The sequence below is a fragment of the Poecile atricapillus genome, chromosome 8 (genome assembly GCF_030490865.1).
Source record: "Poecile atricapillus isolate bPoeAtr1 chromosome 8, bPoeAtr1.hap1, whole genome shotgun sequence".
NCBI lineage: Eukaryota > Metazoa > Chordata > Aves > Passeriformes > Paridae > Poecile > Poecile atricapillus.
In genome coordinates this window covers 12,941,129-12,967,234 of record NC_081256.1, presented here as the reverse complement: position 1 = coordinate 12,967,234, position 26,106 = coordinate 12,941,129, and the positions used below count along the sequence as shown (strand labels likewise).

Genomic DNA, 26,106 nt, shown 5'->3' with positions numbered 1-26,106 from the left:
CCTGTGTTCAGCTGTGTTCAGGGGGTGCTGCAGAAAGGCCCTGGACAGAATGCTCTCCTGACAGGTGATCTGGGCAAGGAGGCTGCAGTCAGCTGCAGTCATCCTGTTGGCTGGCTAAGAGAAGCCTCATCAGAATATTGTGCTGCATCACTGAGTGCTGCTCTGCTCATGGAGAAGAGCATGATACAGTAAATCTCCTTACAGCCATCCCTTATGAACCAAACTAGAGTTTGACCTTGAGTGCCTCTCATCTATTCCTAAATTAAGGAAACGCAACTTGGCTTTCCCTTCTCCCTCACATGGGCACACAAGAATTGTGATTCCTGAAACATGGCTGGTCCATGATACACTCAATGTTCCAGCCAAGAATGTGTGTACATATCTTCAGATATCTTCAATATTTAGAAATAATTATGAACCTTGTTCGTTGTTTTGCTTGTTTTGCCTTGGACACATTTTCCTATCGTCATTTGTCAAGAAGAAGGAAAGTCAGTTTAGAAAAGAAGGTTTAGCTAAATATTTTTTCCTGACCTTGGCAGGTTCTCTCTTCTATAATCATATTCCTTTGGGTCATATATCCTCTAGAGTCCTGGAAAACAGTTTAGTCGAAGTGAAGCATCTGTTATTTACTGTTGAAAACAGAATCTTCAACTGTAATTTGTAAATGACCACAACATAGAGAAGAACAGTGCAACTAAACGCAGGATATTTTGAAGCAGGGTTATTATTTCTGTGCACTTTGTACTGCTTATTATTTTGTTTTGTGTTTAGAACAGTCATAATCAGCCTAACTGGTGTTCCCTCTTAGTAACAAATATAGCTCCAATAAACAAAGTTTGATCTGGTTTGCAGGGTTATATTGCTCTTTAGCCATGGTTCAGTATGTATTTAAATAGCACTGCAATAAACACTCCTATTGAGAGGACAATTTTAGCCAAGTCTCTTCAGCCCACTGAGGTTTTTTTCACCCAGACACATGTTCAAGAGAGATCACACTGTCAGCATCTAATCCTAAAAAAAACCCTCTGAAATCAGGAAAAAGCTGTAATTAAATGTAACAAGTCTAACCATAAATGCTGCCACTATTTTTAATATACTGTCCTTAGCTGGCCGACTATCTGCTCCTGTGAACATCTACAGGACAGCCTTCTGCCTGGCACCTTTTATACTGATAATAATTTCAATATTCCTGCATTGCTCATGGATAATGGCGTATATGTGAGAAAATGTGTTGCTGACCCCCAAGCTCTCCTCAGCATTGGGATGTTACTGATCAATGTGCAGACTCTCAGGTCACAAAATCTACACTGCTGTTTAAAAAGTGATTTTCACAGCTGTGAAGAACACCTTGAAAATGATTCAAGTAAAACTAAAGTAAGAAGAAAGCTTTCTTGTGTTCATGGAGAGCCCAGAAGAAAGGCTCAGAGGAAATGCTGTCCCAGAGTTATTGAAGGATCATTATATTCAAGACACATTGTTTTGCTGATGAGCTCCATCATTGTTCACACACAATATTCTGGGTACAACAGAAAAATAGTAATTAGGAACCTGCAGGGCTGCCAGTCACTCTCTGTCCACACAGTAACTCACCCAGCCAGCAGGGTGGGGAACAACTGGTCCAGGAAGGCAGTGGGAAGGCGGAGTTTTGACTTCAGCTATAGGACATCGAGCAACTATAAACAACTATCAGCAATTTCAAGTTTAGCCAAGAGAGCATTGTCATTCAGCATTTGAATAATTTGCATGCTTATGCATTGATTACTTGTGACATGGGTCACAGAGAGAATCTGTTCTTTAATACAAAAATATTGCTAGATGTGATACTTTGGTTGGTGGTTTTTTGCCACCAGTTCTGGATTTGTGGGTATGCAAGCACTTCATGTGTATGTAGTAACTACAAGAAATAGCAAACGGTCTGGAGTTCCTGACTGAAGTAATAAGAAAGGCATTCTTCTTCAAACCCAGAGGAGTTCAATATCACACATGAAATTATCTTTGAGCAAAGGAAATATTTCTTGGGGGACACCCACACTAAAAGGGTTAAGATGATAGCTGCTTTTGTAGTGGTAGCTAGAGCACGATTATCCTGGGAAATGCTATAAATCAAGAAGCACTATAAAATTGGACATTAAATGTATTGGATGTTATTATAAAAAAAAGAAATTGGATAATTTCCTTTCATTTCTATCTGGAAATGAGAAATCATCCAGATAATGAATCTCAGTGATCTCTTGAAATGCCTGTCATTTATTTGCAAGGTACTTCTCTGCAAAGATAAGGTGTGCATTTGATCTCTCACAGTTATTCACCACAGCCTTTTACCTGAAAGGCACTAAACAAGATTTATAAACATTTGTGCTTGATAACAAAATAAAAGACTAAAATACAGAGGACTTGGACTTTCTGACTGCAACTGTGAAAGCAGTCCAGGGCAGATGTTGAATAGGAGATTTTGGATTGCAGCTGTGACTCGTGCATGACTTGTACACAACTCCAGGTATCAACTCTGTTGGTCTTTATTGACCAGAGGGGGGTAATTTTGAGCACAGGCTCCTAAGAGGGCAGACAGTTAAATCCCACCTCACACAGCTTGTATTTCTAGTTCCACATAGCTGCTGAAAACAGAAGAAGAAAGATATGAAAGATACACTTTTATTGCTGGAATATTTGGTACAGGAGAGAAGGAAATTACACAACAATAAAAGATTCATGCCTTTCAGTTTACTAGCAACAAATGGTACAACTTTCCACAGGCAAAAAGCCCTGAACAGCTCCAGAAAACTATAAATAAAACTGTGATTTGGAATAGAATCCATCCAGCTGGATTTGTGGCAATTAAACTCTTAGGTTTATCCTATTGTAAAATACTGCTGCTCTGATATGTCTGAGTATGCCCAAATAGTTATCTTCCATGAAATGCAATAATTTTTTTCTCCCATTAAAACCTTTCACCTTGTCATGCAAAAGGTAACTGCTATGCAGCAGTCAACATGATGAAGTTCTTCAAGTTACCAATAAAGAATCAAACAAACCTATCTGGAAATAGTGCTAGGGAACATCTTAATTATTTGGAACTTTGGAATGAGACTGATGATTTATTACTTTCTACCAAAATATCCCTAATTAATCTGGCACTCTAACTACTCTGTCAGAATTAAATAGGTGCATGCCTAAACCCAGTTTATTTCAAGCATATGCCAAAACTGTGTCACATGAAGATAAGCAAAAGGTACAGAAAAATAGTTTGAGCATTTAAAGGCTTGAGATAAATGTGTGGTATCAAACTGAACTCTAGAAAAATTAAGGGTCACATTTACTAAGATGTAAGTACTGAACAAGGTACTGCTTAATTCTTTCTATTACTGGTCAGAAACTGTTGCTTTCTGAAAAATAATGTTCTCAAAACTCACTGAACTTTCATGTTTTCATATTTTAAGAACTGATACTGTCAGCTGGACTAAAAAATAGGACATTGAATTAATGGTTTTCATAATTCCAAAATTGTTAATTTGTTAATTTTCATAATTCTGAAATTGTGTACATTCATCTTTCTCCTGTTTTGCTTGACTAAGAATACTAGAATATTTTCACCAAGAAAATATGAAATTAATGTTTAATTTAGAATGGGATAAAAGTTTTCAGCACAACTTAAAATATCATTTCAGTATGAAAAAAAAGACAAAATTTTTCAAACTTTATGGTTTTTTTAAGCTTTCCTGTGGTTTTTGTTTCTGTTATCAAATATTCCACAAAGTGCAAAAACATTTCATTCCATTTATAAACTTTACATGAAGAAAAAAACCCTAAAACATACTTATGTCTTCCAACGAGAATAAAGATGCTAACTGGGAAGACTTGGGGTCTTACAGGCCCTATTATGCAATATATGGACTATGACATAAATAATCTAATGAAATAGTGAAGCTAAAGAATAAAACCATTACTGGGTACACCTGGGTTTGCAGAGGACCTTTGTGACAGAAAAGAACTGTGACTTCAACTTTCGTGAAACTCGCAGTTCTCATGAAACATTCCTCTGGAAATCCTGAACTTTGAGTTCTTTTTTAAAATGTAGAGTGGAAGGACAGGTCTGGCATACTTGATAACAAGCCTATCAAATTGCCCCAGAATTAGATGAATGTGAAAAGCTAATTAAAGCAGATATTAAGTAATGGAGGCTCTGTATGGAAATCCGGGCTCTTAGCTTTTAATAAACAGATAATTACAGTGTAATAGAGACTTTTGTATAGTGAGTTATCAGAAACAGCCCAACAGTGACTGGCTGGTCAGTACACAGATGAGCATTAAATGAGAAAATTACCTCTTATCTCAGCAAGAAGTACTTGATTTCAATGCCCTTAAAATTATATTCTGCATTTTTTACTTCTTCAAATAGATACACCATTTTTTTACAGTGACAAATAACATATCAAGGAATTTTGAAAGCATACATAAAATTCTGGTTTTATAAATCCAAATTATTTTCTATGCAAATAAATATACAGAAAATATGTTTGCACAAAACTTCATGTATAAGTGCTGTTTCTGTAAAATACCAAACAGGAATCCTAAAACACCACTCTTTGCTGATCTTATCAGATAAGGTGTTGTATGGGGTGACCTTGGAACTGCCCAGTTGACTTTGCTGTTCATTTATTCATGAGCACTAAGCCTGGTCAGAAATCACAGTGTGGGTTCAGGGAGTCTGCCTGCATCTTGATCCGAGTCTTTAATCAGTCCCTGAGCTTTTGTAATCTCCACCCTGAAGGATCCCTACAAATGCCATGGCAGCCTGTTTCCCACCTAGAGAAGGAGCCCTGCTCTCCCTCTCGCCTGCATGGGTGTGATGTTTGCTTCCTCTGCCTCATTCAGTTTCTTCCACCCTTCTGGAACAGTTCTAGCTCAGACCTCGCCAGGTCTGTGTGTGGATGCAAATGCATCATGAGGTGAGGAAAACAGAGAAGTTAGAAAATAATTTTAATTCAGCAGAAAATGAGATAAAATTACTGTGTAGACTGGTGTTATCAATGAGTTATCAAGTAAAACAGTTATCTTCTGCAGAGTAAAGTTCTGCAGAGTAAAGTTCTGAATCCAGGTCTCTCAGCACTCTATTCAGTAGTCGACAGAAGATTAGTTGCTCACATGCTTTCTAATCTAGCAACCCTTATATATATATATATATATATATATATATATACACACTTGAATTTGAATTCTATTTTCTCAATTTAATTCCAAAAGACAGTCTGCAGCCAATGTACTTTCTTATTTATGCTTAATGCAATACTGGCAAAAGAGACACTGAGTTCTCTGTCAGAGCATTTCTTTGTATTGCCTTATGACTTTGATATCTAAGTCCTAATGGATGTGTGCTACTTTCCTATGATTTACATTGAGAATCAGAATTATAAATAAGCTCCCCAAGTTGGATTAAGCAAATATTGATACAGTTTATCACAAATATCTCAACTTGCACATCCCAGAAAGGAGGAATGATACATTTTTAAAAGTAAAATTAATTAATCTTTTCTTTGTTTTGCAAAAGAAGGGAAGAAGGCTCTTGTTTTTCCAGATATAGATGTGGCAAATGCTTTAGTTGTGTGCTTGGCAGTGCTGGGTTGAACTCAACAATGTGAAAGGTCTTTTCCAACCTAAATGATTCTGTGAATCTATGGGGAGTTTCAGGCATTAGATTTGCCTTTCAGCTCTGAAGTTTACTGGCTCTGCTCAGTAAGGTAGGAAAGCCAATACCGAAGTATCACATATTTATGAATACATCGACAGAAATATCACATTGCCTGAGGTCACTGGCCACAGAGCAGTACTTAGAGCCCCAGGGAAGCTGAGTGGCAGTGGAGAAATGGGGACAGATCCTTAGCTGGTGCAGGCTGTCATAATAACATTCATTTGTTTTCTTGGCCTGTGGGCAGAAGTATACTATGCTTTTAGAAACCCTGATCAAGGCAATTTCTCACTCTGTGCTCTCACTTTGTCTCTTTTTAATCTCATGCAAGCTATTGCCTTCCTTGTCATCACAGCTAGAATTCGGATGTTGGCTCATAATTGCTATACACAGCAGTTTATTCTAAATTTTACAAGAGAGCAATGGGAATGGAGTCCTCTTCTTAACTGTGATGCAGCAAGCCCCTCCCAACACACTACAAAGAACACAAGAAGCTTAAATAAAACTATGAAACTTTATAGTTTCACACTCCTTATCTCATCCTCCCAGCACTCCTTTTCCCCTGCACTCACTTTAAACTTCAGCTGGGTGCTTCGGGATTATGGCTTGAGCTGTACATGGCTATAGAGAGAACACAACATAAAATTTAAATTAAAAAAACCCAAACACTAGAAACTTTGAAGAGTGTCTTCAAATGCACTTGTGAAAAGAGAGACTTTATTTAACTAAAATGAAGGTGTTTTACCGGTGTTTTACCAGTGTTTCCCAATTAATAAGTGCTATTCAACAAAGGGGTGATTAACCCTCCTCCAGGGTGCTCATGAAAAGCTTGCAGGGACTGGTGCAGGCAGTATGAAAAAAAATCTCAAAACAGCACATGTTTATGAGAGAGCTCCCAGCAAACAAGGCAAAAATGTCAATTTAGTTCACTACCTAAAAAAATTGGGAAATTTTTTGACTTGAGATCAACAGAATTTGCAGAATCAAGAGGTTTGCAGACACAGTTGAGTTGCTGACACAAAAAGAAAAAGCCAACATTGACATCTGAAACCTTTGCTTTGCCAGAATAAGGATGTTCAAATGCAAAACAAATGCCTGATATTTCCTCAATTCTCCTGAAAACAATGTAACACAATAAAAATACACATATACAAGTTGAATTTCATCTCTGTTAGGGCACCAGACCTGAGCTTCTGGATCATTTACATTTCACTTAAGTTCTTATTCTCTCCAAATAAAAGATTTTTTTTCCCAAGTCATACATATTTAGAAATGTGAGTAAAAACAATTCAAAAAAATGTGAATAGAAACAATTCAAAACAACCCCAAGCCTAGCATTTGTATTTAGTGTACTTTCTGAACTCTACAAAGGGCCTTTGCACACTGTGAAATAAGACCCTTTCCTATAGTTCTTGACAAACACAGCAACTAACTTACAAGTGTCTATCTTGACTGGTGATGTTGTGCAAGTAAATCACATGTGCAAAAGGAAGAGGAAACAACCCCCCCTGCACAGCACTGTCCCAAAGCCACACCTGCAGCTCCATGAGCCCTGTGCCACGGGCTGGTCTGACAATTTTGGATGACATCTGCTCCAAATTTGCCAACGGCACCAAAATTTTTTTTTTCTCTCTGAGATCTCTGCAGCTCAAGGGGTTGGAGGGTGTCTGTGAGCATGCACACATGCACGTTTATGTCAGTAACAGCTTTGCAATGCCTCACATTGTAAACAGTGCAAATACATTGATCACAAATAGATCAGTCTCTATTTTAGATAAAGTAAGATTTTTTTATGGATAGCTTAAATATTATTTTAAACAGTCATAAAACATCTAAATGTATTGCTTAAAACTTGTAAGGATGGCCAAGTTTCTTAAGGAAGGATTATATTGCAAAAACAAATTTCAAATCAACAGAAATCTGCATTGTCTAAACTAAATGGTCCAATTATCAGAATTCATGAAATAAAAACAACATGGAACAACATAAACACTAAATGAAGGGAAGCACAGTTTTCCAGATCTTCTATAGTCACTCTATCAAAAAGACTATTATGCATTAATTGATATTTGCTATATCAGGAGGATATAATCTATGTAGGTTTGGGGTTTTAAATGGTACAGTAAAAAATTAAATAAAATGGGTGTCTTTAAGTCATTGTTTTATTCCATGTTGCTGAGAAGCAAAGTGGTGGAAAAGAAATGAAAAGTTAAATTTTCCATTAAGCAGTGTCTTAGAATATTGCCTTCAGGAAACTGTTCATCCTTCTGTATTTAAAGTGGCTTTAAAGTCTTATGACACAAACATACACATGTGTTATTCTGCCATTTAAAAGAAGGGGTAATAATTTCTGGCACTGTGCCCATCAGACAATGAAAATTTAGGCAACATTCTTCTGTTTAAGAATCTAACATTTTCCTGTGTCTGTGCCCTTTTTCCTAGATAAGGAAACACAGAAAGGTCCTGTCAGTGCTTACTCAGTTTATGCACTGCAGCATCTCTGCCTATGAGCAGAGTGACCTCAGCTCTACACACCCTTGTGCTGCATGGTGTTGAGAATTCAGAAATGCCATTTTGATTTAGCCTTTGATTATAAAAATAGTACAGCATATCTTATATGGTATACAAGAGAATATACCTTCAGCCTGCTTTGTACAGCCTTGGGTCAATCAATCCATAAAAGTCCTTACCATAATTCCCTTCTGTTCTGAACATTTCAGACAGAACTCAGGTGAACATATTTCAAAGCAGGAATTAAATATGATCTTAAAGATTGCAGCTGATTTACAAACTTCTCGTGAAAAGAGTGGCCTAAATGGGCAGATGGGTGACAGCTTCCATGGCACCAGATGCCAGCAGCAAAGGCAGAGGCATTTACTCAGCATGCTTTGGTTGTAACGTGCATTAAGCTTGACCAGCATTACTCTTCCCATGCAACAGCTCTCTGCACAATTGCTCCCAGTACCGGCTCCATGTGATAAATTTCGAATGTCAGTGCAAGAGATGAAGTGCATGATGTATTTTTCCCCATGCCATGAGCCCAGGAAACTTAGAGTTGGTCACCTCATTATTTAGACTAATGCCTCAGGAGGACTTAATGTTTTACTTTAGGTTAATCACATTAGCAATAATATAATGCATCTTCTACGGCCTGGGCTTCTTTCCAACACTGTGCTGTTTATGTTCAAGGGAAATAAAGGGACAGAGACCTAAATTGATTCAGAGAACAAACATCTTACTGCCCTAAAAATCATTGACATAATTCACTGGAGGGAACTGTTATTTCTAAGCCAGAAATTGACTAATCTCATCTATACGATTTTGTCAAAATACATCTCTTTGCGCAGTTTCTTTTCCTTATACAGATCTTCTGTAAAACCAGTTCTCATTTTTCCCAGCTGACAAAGTTTATTAGCAGCCTAAGTAAGACACCAACAAAACAGCCTAATTCCATAATTATTTTTTTAAAAGTTTTAATCATCTCAATGGATTTCATAAAAATAGCAGTTGGGATATTTACTGTGTGCAAAAATGATACTTTTTGTAATGCAGTGGTGTTTCTTTCTGCATTAACTGAAAATGCATTTTTAATAATGTTCCAAGGATTTTTTATTAATACGTTTCCAATATTGTGTACAGAGCATTTGATCTGTAGACTTCCTCACAGCTTGGGGAGAGGCATGGTAATAATAATGAAATTATTAAAGACACTGAGGCTGATCAATATTGTGGGGTTTTTTACTGCCTTTTATTGAAAAGATGATAGACAGATGCATCTGTGTATCTGTGTATCTGAACCTCTCCATCTGCATCTTAAGTTAAAGCAAAAAAAGCACCTGCCATCACCAGTATCTCCTTAAGACATATAGGTTGGGGTCAGTCCCAGTAGGTGTTACTGAAAACACAAGATCTTTGACTTAAAGTAATGGAAATCAAAATGTATCTGCCACCCTTTTTTTTTTTTATTCCCCCAAAACGTAAAAGATTTTGGATAGGAGGCATCACAGTCAGCTCGTGACAACCTTCCCACACTATGCTGTGATTCAGTATCTCAAAAGCTCACCTCTGTCAAGATTAACTGGGCTGGCATTAAAAAGAAATAACATCATTACTCCCAAAAAAGGGTCCCAATCCCATCCCTTCTTTGAAGTCAATGCTGCATCAATACTATAATATGATATTTAGGGATTCTCTTATTCTCTGAGTCCCAGTTCTCATCTGAAATATAAAACTCAGGTGAAAACTAAATTGCAAAATGACACCTTGCTGAGAAAGTGATAATTGCCCTGCATATCTCAGCTACTACCATGCACACTCCTTATATCTGAACTTCTCCTGCAGTTTTATAAAATTATTCAAGTCACATTATTTTTCATGTGTTATTTTCCAGTTTTTCTGACTGGAACACAGTATTCCTGAGTGATGTGACCCTTGTAACTACATTTTTCTCCAGAGTTGTCTCCATCTCAACTAAGTCTGAACAGGTTTTTTCCAATCCAAACAAAGCAAATTTTTAATAATTTTATAACATTTTGATATCAAATAATCTACTGTTTGCATGAGAGTTTCATTTTAGAAGTCTTCCAGTAGCAGTTATCCTGAATTTTAGATTCACTGAGGGTTTGGGGTTCGTTATTTTTCTGTAGCTATGATTAAAAATAAAAAATTCAGGAGGATTACAGTCCTTTCAAGCTTTCCCATCCTTTGCCCATAAATCTATGTTTGATTGTGTACAAGTAATCCCCTCCCTGCTCAGAGAGTGCAGTGTTACTGTGGAGGGCAGTGCCTATGAACTGAGTGTGGCCGTGCCTCCTTAGAACCCTGTTCTGGAATTCCTGCCCTTCCTGCCCTTTCAAACAAGAAGGAGATTAGAGACAGAATCTGCTTGAAAAGCAGACAGTGAAGTGCTTCCCTTGTTCTACAGATCTCAGGTTTTACATAAATGAGCTGCATAAAACAATCTCTTTCTTTCAGTGAGTAAATGACAGCAATGCCAATGAGTGCTAGTCTGCAGTTAATGTTAATGAAACCCAGACTGATGAGTGATGCCAGTTCAATCATAAATGGAAAGCTAAAATGACCACCTCATCCCAGTGCAACTCAGAAATGCTGAGAAGCTGGCAAAAATATCAGGGAAACTGTCTTTGGCAAGAGGCAGTGCTGGTGTAACTCTGCTCCTGTGAAGTCAATGACACCAGTGGCGTTGCTTGACTGGGAGCTGGGAGACCTGTGCCAAGAGCTCAGGGGAAACTCTCCTCACACTCTGCAACTCAGAGCCTGCTCAAAAGCCAGTGGGGGCATTTTAGGATAAGAATGGATTAAAAAAAAACTTCTCTTTTGGTGCAGGGGGAGTGGAATGGCTCACATACAAGCACGTAACACACAGACCAGTCATTACTGAGGAGGGGAGAACAGAACAAAGATTTGTCAAACTGTCAGAGGGATCTGAACATTGCCAGCAATAGAAAAACAATTGCATCTGAGACACGTTTTCCAAATAAAGATATTCATTTCACTATCTTTTTGATACTTAAGGTCATATCTAGAAACTACAACTTGTGGATGTCTTATAGAGCACTACAGTTCTTTCTTCAGCCTTATCTTCTATTTGCATTTACCCATTATCTGCATGCATTTCACCCCACCTTTATTTGGCCACCATTTATATGGGCGTATTAATTTAACTGTCAATTCTGCAACCAAGTAGTTCTCCATATGTCCACCAAAAAAGGTGCATAGACTTTGACCACAGAACAAATGTTTAGCATTTGAAAAAAAAATCTTACCAGTTTTATGAAATTCCAAGTTCAAAAGTCAAACTATATCACTTTTACCTCTTACATGATTTGACAAGCTTAAAATTATACTTTTTGTTTCCTTTCAGCATGTTGTGTATAGAAAGCATTGGCTACATGACAAACAGCTGTCATAACCATTTAGGAAACATCATTTACCTGAAAATTTCTTTTAACCCTCCTCAGCATGAAACCAAACAGATTTGTTCTTTCTACTGTGAGATGCAAGTGATTACTCTTGCCTTAAACTTAAACTAAAGTGTTTTCATTATTAACAAAATCAGCTTGAGCTGAACTTGGAAAATCTATACTCATGCCATAATTCCTCATGGGTTTATGTCAATGAAATACTGTGCTATAAAAAAGCAGATGTTTTTGACAGCATCAGTCCACAGAAAAAGCAGCATGTAGCAGTAATAGAGCAATCTAGAAGCAAAAGCAGATTTTAGCTATCAGTTTGTTAGAAATACACATCACACTTACTGCCACACGGATAAGAATAATGCCCTGAGAAGTCATTATTTATCCTGAAGGTTTTTTAATTTCAATTACAATGATTTATTAGAGATCATGAAACAACCTTTTGTTGGATTTTGCTCATGTTTCTAGTCTTTACAGTTAATAATTCTATACTGAATGCAATATGCTGATGATGGATAGCTACAAGCTTGAGATTTATTCATGCAAAAATATTCAAGACTCCTGTTGCAAATGCCATTTAATGGCCATCCTTGAAAATTGGGTTCTAAATCACTTACTCAAAAAACCCTTCCTGGAATGTGTAGCTTTTGAGATGTAAGCTGAGGCTTAAAGACTGGTTTAGTTACAGCCAGTCAGCCAGTGGAAGGCTGAGGTGATTCCACTGACAAGGTGAGTTCTTCCAGTGAAATCTTTGACAAGCAAAGAAGCCAATATTGTTATTAATTAACTTACAGCAGCGCTCTTGGAGCTCTAAACAAAATCACAGCTGTGCTAGATTTTGTACAAACATAATGAAGGATGTGTACTTAGAAGCCAAATACACAAAACAGACAAGCAACAGGGTGAAGGAGGTATTGTTATCCCCATTTCATAGTATGAGGCCAGAAATGGATAGAGATGCCAGACTTTTCACCTCTTGCACTGCTTTTGTTTCCCCCCCCGATGCAGAAAAGGATATAAGAGGACACTTGGCTAATCCTGACCCTTATGTGACAGCTCAGTGATGTCCCTCCTGTTCCATCAGGTACACATTTACCATCCTACCCTTAGACCAGGGGAAGATTGCTACTTGCATTAGGAGATATTTCTCTTTCCCAAGCTTGATCTTTTGTTTATTAAATCATTATCTGCATTAAGTAATACAAATATGAACAATTTCTCTAGGGGCTTCAACTAGATAGAATCAATTTTACATGTTCTCAGAACAAGTTTTCAAATGAAAGCAGTCCTGGCTGCCTCAGCTGGGGCACAACTGACCCATGTGAGTCTGTGGGAGTTGCAAATCAGACTAGGTAGGACTGCAAGTGAGATTTAACTTGCATGAACCAGGCTCTGCTGTGCCAGTACAGAAAGCCTACACCGCCCCAGAAGGATCATTTCAGTAATTAGAATTCAGATTTCAGAGAAATGTCTCTATTTGAAAATTTCCCAGCACTTAAAGTGAGAGAGCTGAGAATCACACTTGTAAGTATAGACACCAACAGTTCTGCTCTGTGTGCCTAGATCCTCATGAAGATGTGAGTCTATACAGTTTTTTTTGGTGGCTTCACTGTAGAAAGCAGAGATTTTATCCTACACTGTTGATTTCGTGGTGATGTGAGGGAATTAAAAGTTTACAATGCCCGAGTAGTGATTTACTACTCAGTATTCCTAGGGATTGGGTGTGTATTTCTTACAACTGGTTCCCCTGGCAATTTGGGATTTATCTTTTGATCCATTTTCATTTCACACCACATAAGAAAAGATGTTATATACTACTGCTTTGTATTCAGTGACAAATTCCTTCTCTTATTACCAAACACATTGTGACTCTTGCTAAAAAAAATGATGCACTTGATAGCACACAGGGATTTAAATCCCATCCCTCTGCAAGGGGTACTTGTGCAGATTAATGCACAGTTCCCAGCAATTCTTAAGCCTAATTGCTAGAGGCTGGTAGAAGTCAAAAGCTTCCCTTCCAGATTTTGAGCATAGCAACTCAAAGCATTCTCTGAATCCAGGTTTTGATTCGATCCTTATTTAAAAACAAAAAACCACCACAGCACATGCCCTCCCACACCCCAATCCCCCACCCAAAAAAAACCAGAAAAGACAACACAGAGAAGCTGTCACGCTTTTGATTTCCTTCCTATCTAGAGCATTTGGACCTGAGATATTACTAAAGCCTCTCTAAATACATAAAGTAAACCTCACTGCAGTGTAAAACGGATTAAGAAGTCTTTGCATTTGTCTTCATGGAAGAGTAATCATCCTAATGTTTAATGTATAGAATAAAAAGATGCAAAAACAGGCAGAAAAAAGCATACAATATTTAGAAGACAAACAAGGAAAATATGGCAGCCAGGGAAAATGGGACAAAAAGACAGAATAGAGGCCTCAGGAAGTAAAAGACAACAGAATAGAGACAAAAGTTGATAGCAAGAAAAGAGAAAAAATACTAAGAAAATATCTTTCTGAGCATCCATTAGATGTTCTCACAGGAATGGAAACCTGAGAATGTTAAAAGGGGAAAGACATTTGTACAAAATTATCAGGATATTTCTTAGAGGCAGTTATAATAATTCATGCATATTTTAAGCTTGCAGATTCTACTGGCAACAGCATTAGATCTAGCAGATCTTTTGAAGAAGTCAAGGCTGTAAACTTGAAGTGCATATCTATGATTAAGTTCAGTCATCTTCACTGCCTCATATAATTTGGTATAGTTTGTTATTTCAATATTTAATATTTAAAAATAGCATTCTACTTCATGTCAAGTGTATCAGAGTTAATTCTAGACCATGATTTTCAATGCTAGGGGCCTGGCTCCCAAGCCTAAGTTTGGATCTGAAATAATTAGCCACAATTTCAGAACTGACTGGACTAAGTTTGCTTAGTTCATACTTCATAAAATTACAGAAATTTATTGCTATTTTAATGCATTAAAGAAATCTCCCATATAATGCAAAGAATAATTTGGTTCTCTTCCCACAAGACTTTAAATCACTTGGTAATATTGTGGTATCCAGACTAATTCCCAGTAGTAAGATACTATTCCATGATAAAAACAGCAATTACATCTGACCATGTATTTTAAATTAGGACAACAAACAGACCAAGAATAGTGTCAGCTCAGGCTCTGTGAATTCATGTGACATAGAAGCTTCCTTTTCTTTTTCATACACGAAAAATCTGTCTGATTTCCTTATTAACTGTTTGGTTTTTTTTCTGGCTTTAAATCTAATACTCCTGTTAGGATGTTATGTGAGAATCTTCATTTGTGCCATATTATAATAAGCTGTTGTCTGCAAAATAAACAAAGCAAAATGTCTAGCTGTCTCTGTAGCTATAAGGATGAGAAATTATAGATGCAGAGAAGCTTCAGCACATGAAAAATTCTGCAGAACTCAGAAAAAAAAATTGGATTTACAATACCAGTTAATTCCTGTTGTCAGTGGAATTAGCTATTAGTTCTATCCTTGCTACTAAATCAATATCACAGCCAGAAATTCTGGTCCTATCTTCCCCACGGCCTCCCCCTTTTCCCATTTGTTATTACAGTCCTTTGAGTCCTGGGTGAAATGTCTTCTGTTGTCTTAGCTCAGTCTCTAATAAGACATCACAACTCCAACACACCCAGTCAGCCAGAAGTGGTGGTTTCTCAGCTCCACTAAGGTGAGAACTGCGTGAAGGCTAAATTACTTCTGTCCCAGAGCTGACCTTTTTTGAGGTCAAGTTAAGCTCATTATGAAGTGTTGGCAAGTCTGCTGTAGCCTTGCCTTCTCGTGTAGCTGCACCTCTCTCATGTCCACACGCTGAATTGTTCTCCCTGCAGAGCTCTGCTGTCCTCCAGCCAGTGTGCTGCTGGTGGCTTGGGCTCGGCCAGGCCCTGGTGAACGCACCCCACAAATCAGAAAACCTAATAAACAGTGCCTGTGACTGTGCTCAGAAACAGATTCTGATTCTCACCTGGGTTATGAGGTTGGGACCCCTGCACTGGTATTTGAGCCCTGCTTTAGCCTTCACTCCAGCTGCTGTCCTTACCCTGCACCCTCTGCAGGGCAGGGCTGTCCCACACTGCTCTGCTTTACTGGACACTTCAGCTGTGCACATGGCAATGATAAACACACTGTCAGATAGCTGGTTAAACCTTGGGGTAATGATTCTTTTCTTTTTCATATGTAAATGTTTCCATTTTAATGAAATGGATATACCTTACTTTATTCCAAACTAATTAATAGGGTTAGTGTCATCAGAAGCTTTTCCTTGCAATTTAAAGGCCAAGAGAAAAAGAAAAAGAAAAGAAAATAAATCTGCTATTCATTCAGTCTCCTTGTTGAGTCACCACCAGGATGGTTATTTTTAATAAAAAGATAGAAATATTTATGCCTGAAGGACTCAGGTTTGTTGAAGCTCTAGAGCTATGATAGAAAGAAATGTCTTTATTTTTTGTCCATTCAGTATTTACATATAAAAAGCATCTACTTTGCATATAGTTCCTGTCATTGTCTGCAGCTATGCATAACATTCACAGGAAAGAATGCTGAGGTATGTAATTGTTAATACTAAATATTATTTTAAAGTATAATGTGACATGTTATTACCAAAAGCAAAACTAAACTCAGGAATTCAGACTATCAGAAACCAGTAAAGTGGCCTTAAATTAATATCTAGTGAAAGGCTACATTTCCTTTGCCTCAGTAAATACTGGTTTAACTTGGTGGACCTGCTACTATGTGAGAGCTTGTGAGGTATATGGGGGTTGTTGGTCACCTTAGCTGTGGGCTTCAGATTTGGGTACATTATTTATCATCCCTCATTGTTTTCCATATTTTCTTGTGTCTTTCATCAGCACAAGCCTCTGTTGTTCAACTTAAAACATTTTGCAGTTGCATTTCTCCTCAGGTCTGAGTATCAGTCATAATCAAAAGATGTCAATTCTTCCACCACACCCTTTAAACAACCAATTTTATTTTTTCCCGTCCATATGGGATAGGAAAATGCCACCCAGTTTATCATCACCTTGCACATCACTCACTGCAGTCTCTTCTCCCTTCTGAGTTGCTTCCCTGTACCTGGTGTGCCAAGTAAAGACTTTTCCAAGAGCTTCAAGAGATTCATAACATCAAGAAACACCGGAGCTCTGTAATCCCATCCTCCACTAACAGCTGCAGCACCTCAGTTTTGCTCTTCTGTCAGCAATTAGGGATTTCCTAGCACAGATTAACAGCTTGATTGTCTCTCCCCAGAGGTGGCTCAGAACCAAGATAAAGATCTAATCTCAGGTGTTAGGAGATGCAGTAACATGGAATCTTAAATTTTTAGAAAACTTCAGAACTTAAAAGGTTTAAAAAGTGATCCTAATGTTTTCCCAGCTCTACTCCTCATTTCTCACCAAGTAGAAAATGAGTGACACAAGAAACATTTTTACACTCAAAGTTGTCTAATATACAGCAGATCATTACCATATGTCCTCAGGTTTGTTTTTTGGTTTGTTTTTTTTACAGAGTTGGCGTAGATCCAGACGAAGACGAAGCCAAAGCTGCAAGCCAGGTATGTCAGGCTTTTGGACATATGTGCTGAATTTACAAGTGTTCAATGTTTGGCAAATCATGGCTGCGTCTGTGGAAATGAGACATCTCAGAACAACGTTTAATCCCTCAGAATTAAAAAGGAGAATGTGTAATGTTCAATTCCAGTAGGTCAGGTGTATGAAAATATTTTCCAGTTATTTTTCACATGGAAGCCTAAGTACATTGTGAACTTGAAACCTCTAAAGGGGGCTCCTGAACAAGCTGCAGCTGTTCTTCTGTGCCCTTCCATTTTCTGTCATATATGTCTATATATATATGGTGCAGTTTCAAATGCAGCACTGGCTGCAGCAGCAGAGGAAATCTGTCAATGTACAGACGTGATCTGTGGCTCAGCACGATGAGTGGAACAGCAGTGGGACTGCAGAGAAGCCACAGTACAGCTGACAAGGTACCAAAGCAAAAATCCAACAAGTGCCTAAAGCTGGTGATAAACATCCCATGCACCTTTTAGACAACACAGCTGGAACTAAAATTTAAATCATCCAACAGTAACATAAATGTAGAAGATAAGCTGAGGTAGATGTAAGATACTATATTCATTTGAAAATACATTAAATATATAATTAGGCAAAACTTTAATATATCTTATGTACTGAGTATTCCTAACATTTACACATTTGCATGTATCTAAAGGCACATAAGGTGAATCTCAATTTTCATTGTAACAAGTAGGATTGGGGTGCATAATTATCCTAATGCTTCTTTTTAAAAGAAGGAAAACAAATATTATTCAGAATGACCACATCCTTCATTTTATGACCCAGTCACTATTCATAAAGGTTTAGCATAACCCTTCATTGCACCATTTATTCTGAGGGGATTCATGCTAATTTCACTTTCCTAAGCACCTTGGTAGAAATTCCTGCAATGCCTCTATCCAAATTCTGAACAAGAGCAGGACACAGAACCATAGGGTATTCTTGATTGGAGTATAGAGATACAGAACTGCAAAAACATTCTGCTTTTCAGCACTCATGAATTACCAAAGATCAAGGAACGGGGAATGCAGCATAAAATTGACTGAATGCATGTTTTGCAAAAACCTGATTTCTTCAGAGGCCACTAAGCATTTAATTTTCTCGTTCTTTTACTGAAAATAATAATATTTATTTACAACAGTAACACACCCAGTGTCCCAACTGTGCTCTGTGAATTAAAACCTATCTCTCCTGACAAAACTGAGCAAGACAACACACAAGGTGTAAATAAATAAAACACTTTTCATGCCCTGTCATGTCCACTTCAGCATTCCTTACAGCAGTATATTATACCTTGGAAAATAGTTTTTCTGTTCTGATTATTCTTCCCCCCACCCATGCTACTTTATTTTCATTTGTCAGAATTGTTTATATTTGACATCTCAATCTTTTCATAATTCAGACCTTTGCTGCATTCTCTGTAGCACTCACTGTTTTAGCTCAGTACCTATCATAATTATTCAAGTTGTTTCTTCTAATTTTCTTTTTCATCTCATACCTCTCTCTCATTCCTCTTCTTCCCTTGTGTTTCTCTTTCCTTTCTCTTTATTTCCAAAATGATGTTTTTATTTAGTTTACCTTTTGTCACTTCTTATGTTACTGTATTCTCAGAGTGAAAGCAGTTGATTTTCCTGCACATCTATCCCTGCAGAAATAACGGGCCAGGTGCCAGTACCTCCCACTGCCAGGTAAAGCTCTTACCCAGATCAGCTTTAAACCACGTGCCCACTCTCAGTGCTGTCATTGAAGCTTCAGGGGAGATCGTACCAGAAATAAGAACAAAATACCTTCAAGAATAAGATGTTTAAAAGAGAGCAAAAATTAATGGAAAAGAAACCTCTGGGCTTTTCCCTGCTCAGTCAGAGTACTCAGCCAGAATGGGAAAGCTACAAGGTCTGCTACCAAGATTTGAGTTTAGCTCCCCCATGACCACTCTAACTACCAGGACATGGGTACCTTGCTGTGGTGACCCCTCAATCCATGTCTGTAACCATACCTAGATTTTTTTTTAGAGGCAGAATAAACCCTAAAGGCCTTCCATCATGTGGGTACTATGTCAGATGCAGTGCCAGCTATATGACTGCAAAACCCTTTTCCTTCCTTACCTCTTCTTTATCTCCCTTCTTTCCTTCCTTTGCCTCCCAAAAATTCAGTTTTCTGTGAAGAGATTTGATTTATTCAATAATTCTGTGTACACAGTATTTCTAAACTTCTGATTATGTTCTATTTTGGGCTACCTGAACCAATAATTTTGTCAGTCAGTTGGCAGAAAATTCCAGTTCAAATTGTAGGACCTGGAACCCAGAGCTCCTTCCCTGGAAAAGGTATAGAGCCTTTTCATGTATGATTAACATCTGCGCTTGACCATACCATGATCCATCAAAAGTATATCTCAGTCTCAACTCTGTCTTGCCACTCTTAAATTTATCATTAAATAATTATCACAGCATAAGCATAAACAAAAGAAAGTAGCCTCATATTCATGCTCATTTACTTATTGATGGACTGTCATAACTTAGTTCTGAAAGAAATTGTGTAATGCATACTAAAATAATATGTACTATTGTACAGAAAATAGTATGTAAAAACAAACTGCTTTGCTGCATATCATGTACATTCAGTGTATAAACACCAAAAGCTAACTCTGAAAAGCACAATGCAGGACACATAATCACTAAGCTGAATTACAAAGTTGGTCAATTAAAAAAAGGTAAAAGCTTTATGGCAGTGAGCTATTTAACTAAATTTCTCTTAAAAAGACAGTCCATAGCATATTTCATTCAGATGGTTTATGTATCTCCAATTCTGCTGTGTTAACTTCAGTTGAGAGAAGGTAAGAATATATTTTCTACAAACACTTCAGAAAAAAATTTGTAGATATGCTATTGATCTCAGGAAACAGCTAAATAGCCTGCAAACCCCTTATCAATACCATCTCCATCAAACTAATCTGCATAGTTTAACTGTCCCTACATCTCTGTAAGAATAATAAGGAATTTACTTACACTGTTCTCATCAGTTTAATCTACCAGCTGGTTGGTGAATTTATTGCAAGGACTAATGAGATTAATCTCCATATGGGCAATTCCCATATGGAAAAATAGATGTGAGAAATTTTGGCATTTTCCCTTCCCAGAAAGAAAATTTTTCAAAGAGATAGAGCACTGTGTCCCCTACTTTAACCTCTCTGAACTGTAGGGAAAGTGAAAAGTTACTTTTTAAAATCATAGGATCCAAAATAGGATCCAAGGATCTGCGAGAGCCTTTCAAGAAACATTCACACCAACATCTCCTGTCATCACTTGTACTGTTTTCTGCAGGAGCTGCAGAACTCCAGATAACCACCCAGATTCCCACTACTGCAAAAGCTGATAACACAACACAGATTTCATAGACAAAAGGAGGAAGGTGCAACACATGTCAAACTGGAAATAAAAGAAGTCCCAGGTCATGACCAGAAAATCCTTGGGGGATTATACTCCGGTGTAGACGTCTTTGTCTACTGCTTTCATATAGGAACAATTCATATTACCAAATGAGGAAACCTTTTTCCTTTAAGAGGAAGCCAGAGTGCAATGAGTTTGGAAAGAGGAATTAACCAACAAGAACATTACAATTTAAACAAAGGATACAAGCCATTTTCAGAGCTCACTGTGCTTTTAACAAGCTGTCCTCTGCACCACACATGAGTAGCCCACTTCACAATATGGTTATTTCCATGCCTGTTCTTCTCTTCCTCTACCCCTATGTGCTCAAGTCCTTCCCTCTCCTTTATTCAGCATTCTTGTTGTTCTTACCTAACACAGATTTTGCCTACAATTACACTTCCTGCTTAAATGTTTCAACCCTTTTCCCAGTCTTTATCCTTATCTTGCCAAAATGTGCTATTAGATGTTTAGGGCTAGGAAGAGTGAGAATCACTCGGTTAGGGATTAGTACAGTTGTCTTTCAGCCCCCTCCCCCAGTTACTGGGAAGAGTTGCTAAAATACTCGATTCGGTTAACAAGGAAACAGATCCCAAGAATAATATTTGTTCTATTTGGTGCATTTGCATGTTCAGTGTGACCACATTAGCAAAATCACAACAGCTACAGCATGGATTCTGTCTAACTTTATTCAAAACTCAATGACATAAATGTTCCTGTCGTTCCAAAGTTCCCACGAACAGGTTGCCTTGGAACTAGACCTTACACTTTTGAGGGTCAGACCATTGATGTTATCATCAGCCACTTTATATGTACATTAGCCTATAATAAGGTATTATATTTTAATATATTATTAGATTAAAACATGAAAACTAACAGATTCATTGGTTTAAAACTGCATAAATAAAAATATTCTCATTTAAACTAACCTAACTTGCCACAAAACAAAAACAAGACAACAGTTGAGTATCCTTAGAGGACTGGCCATCCCATTCCTAATTTCAGCCTGCTAGTAATTCTTCCACTAGTACTGATGTAATACCTAGAGTATCACCAAACTGGCTGTCTTTGTACAGATAACTGTTCCTAATTTATTATTCCAAATTATGACCCTGAGGAAAAGGGTAGTCCACCTCTCTACCTGTGCAGCATGTCACAGAATTAGCTTGCAGAATGGAAAGGGTATTTTGAGCTGTGTCAATTCAACTTATGTTCCCCTCCCCTTGGAAAGAAACATAGAAATGATGTTCCTAATTATTAGAATATCTCAGTCCCTTTGGGAAAGTCATTTTGTTAGACATACACAAACAGCCTCTGATCTTGTAGGAGTAAACTGAAGTAATCCCACAACGGCAATTAAATCAAAATATCATTTTATTGATCTCAGAATATAGCGCTTCTCAACTGCTTAAAAAAATTGGAATAATTCATAAAAGTAAATGCTACATTCTTCCAATAAGTGCAGCAATGAGAAATGTGCTGTATGAGCCAATTTTCTCCTGAACTGATTCACAGGGATGACATTTGTGCGACAACAAAGCTTTTTAAATTACAAAAAAAAAGTGCAGTTAATTGTAATTTGGTCTGTTATGTATTTTTAATATCGGAACTCCATGTTTTATTTATTTTATAAAAATGCTTCTCACTTCATTCATTCGTTTGTTTTGCAGAGTGCATCTAACTTGGATAAAAGTACGACCAAAGCTGAGAGTGCATGGCTCTTCAGAATATGGTATGGCTTTGACCACAAGTATCCTTTTCTGTTATAAACCATGAATGAGAGTTGCACTACAATTCACCTTCAAAATATTTAAGAATCAAAACTTACTGTACTTTTAAAAACCAAAACAAAAGTGCAATCTATTTTAATGTGTTTAGTAAGGAGAAGAAATTTTGGAGGTCCAAGGCAGCAGAAGGTCCAGCTGTGATTGAGGCTACGGGGAGAGGGAACAAGTTAAGGAGCTCTGAGCTACAGTAGTATATAGACAATACATTTAAATTAATTAGCCTTCTTAAATTCCTAGATAAAACTAATCCAATCATTATTTAGATAGGGTGTACATTCTGTGTTTGGGGAACCAGGAGATTGGAGACAGAAGCAGCCAAATTCCTGCTGCCTGAGCATATACTCAGAAAGCAGTAGCTACCTAAGAGTAAGACAACGCTGGTTTAATCACACCTCAAATAAGGCAGACAAAGAGGCATCCATTATGAAAAGCTCCCAGGAGTTTCCTGAAGCTCATGCTTCCTAATCCCTGCATTCCTGAGCCTTCGTGCTTTTATTCACATTCCTACTGGGGCATGTGTAGTACAGACCTTGAATATGGGTGTCTGATGCTTTATTCCAGGAAGTCTGGTTTCCATGTCTTTTGCATTTCAAGAAAATATTTTAAGCGATAAAAGAACATCCTCCCTAAGCCAAAGCAGAATATATAGTCTGACACTAATGCCTGTGCAAAAATTGTAAATGCTATCGTTCTAATTTATTGTCATTTTAAACTGACTCTGCAGAGGCTTTGCATAGCAGCCAGTGAGATCCCACAGTAACACCCCCACCCTGAGCCTTTGACATTCACACAGGGAATGCAAGAGAAGCCCACCTGCTGATTCCCGTGTGCCCTGGCTCAGGAGCTGAGCAGGCAGAGCCCTGCCAATACTGCCTGCATCATCCAATGGCACATCTATTGGGCAGTCACCCTGCACCACTGAGCAGAAATTAATGCTCAGGCTGCTTTTGTGTTTTCGTGATACCAGCTACAGCAAACTAGAATGAAATATTTCAGCTGATAAAATGCAATTCTTTAGGACTACAACTTCCTTGGAGGGTTCAACTGAAGTTATTCTTCAAAGACACTTTTGATGGAAAAACATCTTTTTGGTTAAAAATGGATGTTTTTCCTTAATTCATCTACTCGTGCAGTTTTAAAGGCAAAAAAGCACTTAGCATTAAAATGTTTCCCTTGGATAATTCTTCAAGAATACATAGATATAGTAGGTAAATGTTACATGAAGTGAGAAAATATGTTTAAATGTTAATGTTGAGTACCAACATGACTGGCTTTAACCACCCCTTTTTCAGAAGAAATAGCCTGTGGTGCTGGTATATCCTAGAAACTATATGTCGAAGGAACAGATGAACAGGGTGAGGGGAAGGGGGAATTTTTCTTCTGAAGATAAAAAAAATAAAAAAGAGCAAGCAAAATAATGTGGAAAGCAAAAGCAGGACAGAAGCATGAATTAAAGACATGAAAGAGAACAAGGGCAGAGATAGAAAACAAGGGACAGAGGCAGAAGAGGAAAAGAGAAATCAATGGGAAAAAGTCAGACAGCAGTACATGCAAAATGAAAATTCTGTAGAAGGCACCAGAAGCACCACTTCTCAGAAATTATCTGTATGGTAGAGATCTTGAATATGGGCTTTATTCTGAAAATTCTAGTTTCTGTGTCCTTTGTATTTCAAGAAAATATTTTAAGTGATTTTAAAAAATAGTATTTTTTAAAGAACACATTTATTCATGTTGGTCTCACTACAAGTCAAGTCATAATCTTTCTTTAGAATTCAGATGATCAGAGATTATAGCTGCACCATTATTCTAACATATATATTTATTACAAATAATGCATCTGCACTTCACTAATCCTGGAAATGTATGCCCATATTCCTGCATGGAATGGTAGTTCAACCCACTAATGCTGTGACTCACGGCTCTAAGCTTTTCTTTGGTATGACTGTTTCTGAAAGACATTCTTTTCAAGGAGAGAAAAATTATCCACACAAACTTTCTTTTGTCTTTCTCTGCCTAATGTTATAAAGCCATGTTGCTAAACTTAGAAGAAGAAATTGTCATGTAGCATAGTACTTGTCCCCAGTACAGAGGAGGATTATGATAAAGTTTTCAAAGAAAAGATATAGCAAACTAATAACCTATGTGTTCATATACTTTGAAAGCATACAAGACTCTGACATTTCTATAGTTTGACATTTGCTCTTAGGCATTAACACAAATCTACCCACTCTTCTGGCAATAACATCTCTTATGCCTATTTATTTCACAGGAGGAAAGCAAGAGGGAGGAAATATCACTAAGGAAATCAAAAAGTTGTGCTGTTTCTTGCTGTCATTATGAATGATTTCCAATTAGTTCAGTGATCTTAGGCAATGGCAACATGCCATGCTAGGTTAGAACTATGCAAAAATTCCCTGAAATTCTGTTTAAAATTCACATTTTATTTTTATTCTGAAAGAAACATCAGAAGCCTGATCCAGAGCCAAATGGGTTCAATGAGGATTGTATTCTTTCAGCAAAAGTTTCTTTGAATCAGGTATTGACACCTAGGAAAATATATCATTCTCTAAAATCTAGGCTAAGAAATGTTAATATTGAAATAATAAAAAAAAAGAACAGATCATTTTAGTACGTAGTTATCCTCTTGGGTTTCCATCTCAATAATTTAAACAAGAAAAATGCAAAATAAAACACTTGTATCTGACAGGGGGCAACTTCCAGTGAGTCAGCTTTTGTTTTTACAGCCTACAGTGCACTACACCATTTGAAGCCATAATATCCTACTGAAGGCTAGTGGGAAAGCAAGGGAATAAACAAAGGTTTTTCAAGAATTCATCAGGAAAAAGAGACACCACAGATTTACAATCCAGCATTTTATACACAAGTTTAAACTGTTTTTTCAAAGCAGATGTAGGCAAGTTTAGCTAACAAATGAATAAGTGGAAATTTCATCCTGCAAAGGCAAGAGTCCCTGTATGTATGGGCAGAGCTCAGGCAAATGGTGAGCAAAACTTTCCCATTCCACAGCATCTCCAAAGATGTTCTAACTTTGCTCCCAGCTAAGAGTAATTTGCATTTAACTCTGCTGAGTCCCAGCCTCCTACTTGCTTACTCTAGCAGATATCCTCCTCTTGCCTGCATAGTTCTAAGACATTGTGTACTTGACTAGAGCTGAAATTCCTCCTCTACACAGGCCTGGAATCCCAGTGACAATTCTAAAAGTGAAGGGAAATTAGTGTAATAAAAGCATCTTGCAAGCAGCCTTCACCGGGTTTTCCAGCTACTCTAGACTAAACTCTGCAATCATTTCTGGCTTCATATAATTTTATACAAGGCTCCTCATCAGAGGATTCATTCTCTTCCAGAATCCAATTCTTGCTTCCTCATGTGGGGGCATTCTTGCTCTTGCTGGCTGTTCTGTAGCACCCATCAGGAAGATAAATACAATTTTCTCTCAGCTTCTCATACTCTATAGTAAGAACAGAAGGAAGGACTTGGAATTGCTGCACTAAAACACAAAAATCATGCAAAAATAATGGAAACTGAAGATGAGAAAAGGAGAGTGAAATGCACTAAGATATCTCTGGGTAGAAATGTTCACCATCTTCATAAGAAGAAGCCCACATTGTGTTGTGGGACACATACTTTGATAGTAAACAATGAA

General features: G+C 37.5%; 1 protein-coding gene across 3 annotated transcripts in view; it reads left to right on the top strand.

Moving 5' to 3' along the window:
• Positions 1–26,106, top strand: part of SLC9A9 (solute carrier family 9 member A9) — a 176,372-nt gene that overhangs the window by 109,358 nt on the left and 40,908 nt on the right. For 2 of the 3 annotated variants that reach the window (XM_058844330.1, XM_058844329.1), the window contains 2 exons: positions 17,166–17,211; positions 22,326–22,405. In XM_058844330.1, coding sequence (XP_058700313.1) covers positions 17,166–17,211; positions 22,326–22,405 — 126 coding nt within the window. Of the gene's footprint in view, positions 1–17,165; positions 17,212–22,325; positions 22,406–24,711; positions 24,754–26,106 lie in introns of those variants that run through there. The other variant, XM_058844331.1, reaches the window with a different exon arrangement.